At 44.2% G+C, this 8,803-nt stretch overlaps 1 protein-coding gene across 1 annotated transcript; it reads left to right on the top strand.

The window, feature by feature from the left end:
- The first annotated feature begins 590 nt into the window (after window positions 1-590).
- LOC140254249 (dual specificity protein phosphatase 13B-like) lies at window positions 591-8,173 on the top strand. The gene is made up of 3 exons (XM_072340640.1): window positions 591-804; window positions 1,489-1,709; window positions 7,959-8,173. Exons 1-3 carry the CDS (start codon window positions 620-622, stop codon window positions 8,171-8,173), a joined length of 621 nt encoding a protein of 206 aa, XP_072196741.1. The 5' UTR covers window positions 591-619.
- Window positions 8,174-8,803: the final 630 nt, after the last annotated feature.

Consider the following 8,803-nt stretch of genomic DNA (forward strand, 5'->3'; position numbering starts at 1 on the left):
CCAACTTTAAAAATAAATATAATCATGAGGTTTTAATGAACTGTTTGACACATCTCAAAAAAAAAAAAAAAAGAAAAAAAAAAGAAAAAGAAAAGAAAAAAAAAAGAAAAAGAAAAGAAAAAAAAAAGAAAAAAAAAGAAAAAAAAAGAAAAGAAAAAGAAAAAAAAGAAAAAAAAAAGAAAAAAAAAGAAAAAAAAAAGAAAAAAAAAAAAAAAAAAAAAAAAAAAGAATAGAGGAAAATAAAAGGGTTGAGAAGTCAGGCCAAAATAAGCCCACTGAGGCCCTAAGCATAGTAGCTTGCAAAAGCTTTAGCTTCTAATTCGCCATAATGACATAGCATTTTGTTTTAGAACAATATGCTGCAAAGGTATTGTCTGAACTCCAACATGGGGGTATGTGAGCTACTGTCATTGTTTAGATTGCAACAACATTTGCAAAGACCAGCTGCGGCCCCTGCTATGATGAATCTAGCAACATGGAAGAAAGAGGCAATTTCCAAACCCAAGGAGCCCATCATTGAAACCCAGAGCAAATTTGGTGAGGGGGTAAATGGAGAAGAATAGAGCACTACCTCAGAAATGTATGGCTGATGGTAACTGTTTGTCTTCCACCTTTCAGGATGGCCTGGGACTCACTGTGTGGCAGGGATCTGCTGCGTCCCACAATAAGAAGAGCCTCAAGCATTCGCAGAGGGCAGAGGAGAGACACCCCATCCCTGGAGGAGCTGCAGCGCCTGCTCTGGACACGTGCACGCCCCAGGGGGCACGTGGATGAAGTCTGGCCAAACCTTTATGTGGGAGACCTGTAAGAGAGGGAAGGGCTGAAGGTGCTGATGAAACTCTTAGCTCCCACCCCATCCCTGCCTAAATCATCCACTCTTTTTAAAGTGAGAGATAGGTACTAATTTGGAGACCCTTTGGAGTAAGTCATCATTTTGACTGAGGCTGAACCTTGCTTAGGGTACCACAGCACATAGGAAAGGCAACCTGAGCATTCCCTTCCAGGATAATACTACCCCTCCTAACCTCTCTCCCTGCATTAGCACAGGAATCCCATGGTGCAACAGCCTGCTGGGGTCACAGCATCACAACTAAAGTGCTAACATCAGAGCAATGTCAAACAGAACACCCTGGTACTTGCCTCCCATTTCGGATGACATCAGTCCCAGAATTGATGGATGCTCAGCAGAGGTGACTTGGTGAGAAGACAGATCAGAAGACTTTCAGCTTGTGCACAAATATACCTTACCCCTTACTTCTCAGTTGAGAAGAATCTGAGCAGGCATTTGGTGGAAAATGTAGGAAATCTAAGATCCAGTTTCTTAAAAGTAAAATTTGGTCTTGAAACATTTTTGCAAACACTTTAAATCTAATCATCCTGTCAGAAAAAAAAGCCTTTATAACTTTCTAACAAACTGCACCAGCTGCTGCATGTTTTATGCTGCACCACAATGCAGCAGGAGAATGAAAAACACTTTTCTTCCTCCAGGTACGTTGCTCGTGACAAAGCACAGCTGAGCCGAATGGGCATCTCCCATATTGTGAATGCTGCTGCTGGGCGCTTCCACATCAACACTGGGCCCAAGTTCTACAAAGACCTTCCTGTGGATTACTATGGAGTAGAAGCAGAGGACAACCCGAACTTCAATCTCAGCATTTACTTCTACCCAGTTGCTTGGTACATAAGAGCTGCACTGAATTCCCCAAAAGGTAAACAGACCACCTGTGCATATGACATACCTTCAGCATGCTTTTTGATGCTGCTTGACCAAGTTGGGCGAGTTAACAAGTAGTGCTCGGCATAAATTAACCACCTGCAGGTTGGGGTAAGAACCCTAAAGCAAGCAAACACAGACCAAGCAGAGTCATGCCTGCCTCCCAAACTCCCACAGCAAGTCTTGCAAAGTTGATGACGCTAGCTGTAAAGAGAAAATATGTAGCTTGTTACTGAAATCACTACCCCATATGGGGAAGAATAGAAATAAAGTCACACTACTCTGGAAGTTTATTTCTAGTCCTCTTGTACTGCTCTCATACTCTTCTTTTAGAGATTCCTGCTAGAAGCAAATTATTTACTGCCAGAATTCCTCCCAAGTTCTACATGGACTTGGCATAGGAAGCCCAGGTTGTGCTCTGAAGCAGAGCAGTTCATCAGACCTAGAGCATAGGAATGTGGGCACATCTGAGAGCCACTCAGTCACCCTGAGCTGCCCCAGGGCAGCAGCTGCCACTGCCTCTCTGCTGTCCTACAGGACACACTGCTCACCAGCCTGGTAACAGCTCCTGGTACAGCCTTGCCCTGGGCCATGCAAGTCCTCTAGGGCTTGAGGGCAGGCTGTCATATGGGTGGGTTTTGCTTTGATTTGTTTGCTTGTTTCAAAAACTGCATATTGGTGTAAGCTTCTGACAGCTTATGCATTATGCCTTTGTATTTGCACACGAAGTAAGAAAATGCTAAAATACAGTTGAACAGATGTTCTTTTTCACTGAAGATAAAGCTGGGAAGAGTGCACTGAATAAGCTTTCAGAGGGGCTTTTCCTGTGTCTCATGCTATTCAGCATCTCTATCAGCAAAAGGCAACAGAATAGCAGACATTTACTACCTACACATGGATGTCCTGAGCTCAAAGAGGAAATGCATACATGTGGTCTTGCCAAATTACTGATTTGTTTTAAAATAAAAGCTGGAACTGGGTAAAGTATTGTAATGTTAACGATCTGCAGAATTCCTATGAGCACAAAAAAGGGAAGAAATTGCTAGGAATCAAATTGGTAGAAGTGCACCTAAGCAACAGCACCAGCCAGGAGATAAGACCACGCTGTTGCTAGGAAGTAACCTGGAGATAGGAAGATAACAAGAAAAATCCTTGGACTTGCTCAATACTGTCCAGGTACAATGCCAGAGATCTGAAGCTGATGGGAATCCTGAACTTTATGTTAAGTCTTTACAGTAGCAAGTCACCTCTGTACCACAGAAATGCAGCTGCCCACTGAAAAGTGATTTATTAAGAGAACAGTTAGTTATGCACACAGCAGGCTATTTTGCTGAAATACCAATGAGTGCCCTAAAATATTAACTACCCAGGTTGGTGAGTGAGTAGATCTGATCTACACACCTAGAGACCTACACTATACAAACTGGGAAAGGAAGACACGGTAACAGAACCCAGTGCACTTCTGTGCCAGACACAGGAGTTTACTTCTGCTTGAGGGCCATAATTCATCCCAATAGAAAGCATTTGCCTTTGTGAAATTGAGGGCTGCATTTAGATTTCAAAACCACTAATGTACTTGGGAAAGGTGGATCTGCACCCATGCCTGTTACAGCATATACTATTTACAAGTGAAGTCATTATTGGTGGTGCTCCAGGGAAAAGTAAGATCCAAAATCTCTTCATTTGTGTGCGAAACGAGATTAAAAAAAAAAAAAAAAAAAAAAAAAAAAATTTCAAATGGACTGACAAAAGACAGAAAACAACAGATGAATCATGGTGGCCACAAAAGCAAACAAAAGCAGTGTTCTGCATATCCAAATACTAGAAGTTATCAGAACAAGTTAGTGCTCAAGGCAAACACAATGAACTCATCATCTCTAGAGTGCCTATTTATCCCTACTCCTGCATTTTTAGATACTGCTTTACTGAACTCCATATGGAAGCAGGGTTCTGGGAATGGAGACAAGGTGAAATTCAATCATACACAGGCCAGCTGTTGCTGACATTCATCATTTCAAGGAAAGCGCAACAGTTTGGAAAATATATAAACAAGATGTTCTAAAAGCATAATTTCCTGAGGTACAGAAATTTAGCAGCTAAATATCCATGACCTGTGAAGGGATGAGACAGGGAGAGGATTGTTATTCACATCATTTAGAAGAAGAAAAAAAAAGCTGCATTTATTGTAAGCAGCGATGCTGAACAAAAAATTATGCCAGGTGACAAGAGGCCTGTTCATATGAAATTCAGGATGTAATGAGGTACTTCTGTTAGACTGAGAAGTCATTTAGGACTACTACCAACTTATTCTGGATTTCTATCTTAACTAAACAGATCTTTGGTGATACCAGTATCCATCTTGCCCCCTTGCACAGGCATCTGAGCAGTTAGCACTTTAGGGGAGTGCAGCTAAGCCTGAGCATAAATCAGCAGTCTGACAAAGTTGAGCAGAAGGGGAAGGATAAGTGAATTAAGCAAAGAGATGAAGGCATGCCACGACAGCTATCACACTAGCACTGTAAAGAGAGAAAGATTCCCAAGCAGAATTCCCAAGCTCATAATTTTCTTGCCCTCCCAAGACATGCTTAAAATGGGCAGGTTAAAGCTATCCATTAACTTACTAGAACGATGAACTCTCTCCGAGGCATTCCCCTTCTTCCACATCACCAGAGCTAACTAACAGCCAAACTCCTTCTCCATTTTTATTGCTGTTGTTGTTTGTTGGTTAGGAAAAAAGCTTAACTGAGGAGAAAAGGGTCCTCTCTTGACTCTGCCATAGGGGCACCACAGGCAACACTTCATGCCACCACTGCCCCCAGCAGGTGCCCCTATCTGTTCCACCAGGCCTGGACAGAAGGGGCACGCAGCCACTTACAGCTCCCTTCAGACTTCTTCTGTTTGCAGCCATGAGAAAACAGATGCTTCATAAATCAAGAACTAGACAACTGGTTGTGCTCCTGGGTACAGCATGGTGGCACAACGTAGCAAGAGATGAGGGAACTGTGGTGGAGCAGGAAGAGCTGCTGCAAGTAGGCAGCATGGTTCTGCTGGGTCCAGTGGGGTGAGGGCAGCTGGGGTGCGCACCCAGGGTGATGGAGCTGGAGCCTGGTCTGGATCCAAATCATATCCATCCTGCAAGGAAGCAAGGGATAGTTCAGGACATTTAGCTCAGTTAATGATGAGTAGCAGAAGGACAATAAGATATTATGCGTTTTAATGGCTAATTTGTTCAACTACATTGAATTTCCCAACATGAATTTGGCCAACAAAGTCGAATGTGCAAACTTTATCCCTACTGCAAACCCTTTGATGTCAGCAGAGTTACAGCAGGCATGAGCTGGATACAATATCCATAATCCGCTGTTAAAAACCCAGTGTTATTGTTCTGCACAAATCCCAGCCAGATGACAGCCATTGTCTGCCTCTGCAAAGAGTAGTTTGAGATGCGCGGTGCAACATTTCAAATAAGGATTGCAAGATTTAAGAATCCTGGAAGCTAAGTGCCCCCTCTTCTCCTCAATCCCATTATTCCTAAGGGATCCTGTTACACGCTCACTGAGACAAGGTTGCAACATGGCCCTCTCATGTGGGATTGGTCCAACTTCTCTTAGCACTCTATGTGCAAAACAAAGGCCGGGGAGGCAAAGCTGGAGGACCTCAGCTTGTGGCAAAGATTCCGTGGGGCAGATCTGGTTATAACCTCCCTGCCCACCCCACGACAGGGACAGGCATCACAATGGCCATTGTGAAGGCTGTTCACAGTTGCTCCCAGCACTGCTTTCCAGGCCCTGCTCCAGCAGCCACCCAGGAGCCCAGCCTGGTGCTGGGACAGTGCAGGCAGCTGCCTCCTGCAGGAGGCTCACACAGTGCTCTGGTGTCGAGATGGCTGCAGTCAGATGTGCCTCAGGCAATGCTCTGGCATAGCATGTTATGGTGGTTCAGAGTGCCACTTAACCCAAGTACAGTGCAGGGACAGGGCTCTGAGCCTGTAAACAGAACTAAATAGCAACACTGCTTTTGTTTCCTGACTCAACTTTAACATTCAATTTGTTTGCTACAAATAATCACATAGTAAATTCAAATCTGCTTTCATTAGTGCAATTTTACATTAATTAAATCATTTCACATGACTGATTTATCTGCAACAAACAGTCATTCTACTGTCAGTGTACCAGCAATTCTCATAACCTCCCTGTGCAGTGAAACAAAGGCTAACAATGTGGAATAGATATCGCACATGTAAAAAAGGTAATGTACCTGCACCCTCATGGGAGCCAGTGTACTGGAGAGCCACGGAGAATGGGCCTGAAGTGAATAGTTGCAGCTTGTTTGGACTCTCGATGACACATCTTTTAAAACAAGCTGCTCAGCTAGGAGGACACTCATGAAGTGCAGACAATCTAGACAAGCAGGGAGGAAAATTTATATACGCTCTTACTCCCCACTTCTTCATGTCACACAGTCAGGACTTAAACCAGCAGAGAGCAAAGCTAGGCTGTACAAGCTGGTCCCTGAAATTTGTTCTGTTCTGCGTCCTCAACAAAAACATGCTGGACAATGTTTGATGGCAGTATCTATACCTGTGCTCAGTTTAATTTTCAGATCCTAACTGTAGGTGGGGCCAAGCACTTCCCAAAGCAGAAGACTCCTTATGGGTAAAAAAAGTAGAGACCCAAGAATCACTTTGTAGAAAGGAGGCTCAGAACAACAAGCCCTATCCAGTGTTTACAATTGAGTTACAACTACTTAGTGCACCAAACTCAAGTCCAACATAAAGGCCATCTCCTTGATTTTGTGTGCTTCTGTGCACCCTGCTTCCTGTTGGAGTTCAAATAATAAATAGCATTTTTTTCACTCATAAAGTGCTGGTAGCTTACAAGTTGTCAAACAACAAAAAGGTGTTTCTGATTCCAAGGAAATTTTTCAGAACACCTTGCTCTTTGGTTTCATTGCCTTGGATGCACACTAGGGCAAGTATTTGGGTTTTCCCAGTCACTTCTACTACTTTCCAGCCAGGACTGCAAGCTACTTAAGCATGGATTTTCCCAAAGGCCTGTTGGACTTAGCCCTATTTCCAATATTTCCCAAAGAGAAGCTGTGCTCCTGACTCTTTTATATCTTACAAAATTCTCAGACCAGAGCTATTTTGGTCTGAAGTGCTTCATCTGGAGAAGATAACATAGCATACATGTCCCACACGATTGCTGGGAAGGCTACTGATAATGCAGCACATTGAAAATAACATTTAGAGAAAAAATATAGATTAGCATCATCTTTCAGCAAGAGAGCAAAGCATTTCCCCTCATACCCACAAAAAGTTGACTTTACTTCTAAGAATGCCCATTGGGTTAATGGAAGTGAGAGAGATAAATAATTTAACTTGAACAATGATGTCAGGTTGTTGTAAAGAATATGAATAAATTCTGGGAAGTTCTATCTGAATAGCAAACACAAACAAAAATAATTTGGTCTTCTAATTCTGCAGAATTTCACATTACATTAGAAGACATCATCATTTCCCAAAAGGCTTCAATGCTCAGTCCACCTCTGCTATCACCAGAGCCAATTTCACTGCTTCCTTAGAGACTATATTTGTCTCTATTTCTGCTGAAGACGTGTCTATCTTTAGGGCTGAGCTCAGATTTCTCATGCCAGGATAATGAAGGGTGGCAGTGTCACACACGCTACAGAATCAACACCTCTCTGAACCTGCTGGCCAGAGCAGGTTTTTACAACACATGCTCGCACTCTCCGAGCATGTGGCTATGCGATCATCATTAGTCAGAACCAGAGCAGTTACTAAATAAGTACTCTGTCACAAACAAAATGGGATTTAAGATGAAAAGCTGTGCACAAAGTACCCAGAATTAACACCAAGGGAGATGAGGGCAATCAGTTTGAGGTATTTGGCTGGATCTAATGTCATCACCCAACAAGGATATTTTTGTCTCACTTGAAGCTTCACCAGCTAGTACATCACTCCCACAACAAGGGGTGGTCAAGCAGGGACACCAGGTTGGGCAGAGGGGTCCACATCAGAGGGCACTTGCACAGTTCCAATACTCACACTGTTGACCCAAGTCCCACTGAAGCAGGCTGCAAAGCTCTGGGTGCTTTTCTCTGCCATCTCCACATGCCACCAGGCTGAGGGCTAAGCCCAAAACTTGCTGTGCAATCACGAATGCAGGATGATACATTTATGCATTGTCTCCAGCCATTAAAAGTCCTGCTCTCCCTTCCACAGGCAAAGTACTGGTCCACTGCGCGATGGGAATCAGTCGATCTGCAACTCTTGTCCTCGCCTTCCTAATGATCTGTGAGGACATGTCCCTTGCTGATGCAATTCAGGCCGTGCGCTCCCACAGAGGGATCTGCCCTAACTCTGGCTTCCTGGAGCAGCTGCGAGAGCTGGACCTGAGGTTAGGGAGAGAGAAGCGTGCAGGAGCTGGGGGCTGCTAGCACTGAGCAGGCCAGCAGCAGAAGCACCGCCTGCCACCAGGCTCAAGCTGAGGCTGGCACGTGGACACTGTGGGCACACTGCTGCAGCTGCACTGAGAAACTCTGCTGGGGAGAGCTGGTGGGAGCTTGCAATGTGTTTTTTGGATAAGCCCACTAATTGAAAGAAACCGAAATAAAGAAGGATTCAGAATGGCAATTTCGCCCACCTGGGCCTGCTTTTTTAACAACCTGCTGTGCAGGGCACAGGCAGCAGTTGGGTTTTCACACAGAATTAAAAGGCAGCGCAGCCAACTTGAGGAGAGACTTTTTACTTGCTTGTAATTACATTTATATGGCAGGAGGGAAAATGGCTCAACTAGTAAAAAAGAAAAAAAGAAAAAGAAACCATGAGGTTTTCGAGTAGTGTTTAACCTTTCATATGCAGCTGGCACAAGGCAGGACTTAGGGTTCGGTGAACAGACATGGTAGCACAGGCCAGGCCTGGGGCTCCCTCACAAATATGGGGCTTTGGCTGAGACCATCACAACTCCTCCCAGCTCCAAACTTATGGGACAAGGGATCCCACACTCCTCAGGAGCCAGCAGAAAGGTGCCAGCTGAACACTCCACAGCAAGGCATGGCTATCAGCCA

Source organism: Excalfactoria chinensis, chromosome 6 (assembly GCF_039878825.1).
Source record: "Excalfactoria chinensis isolate bCotChi1 chromosome 6, bCotChi1.hap2, whole genome shotgun sequence".
Taxonomy (NCBI): domain Eukaryota; kingdom Metazoa; phylum Chordata; class Aves; order Galliformes; family Phasianidae; genus Excalfactoria; species Excalfactoria chinensis.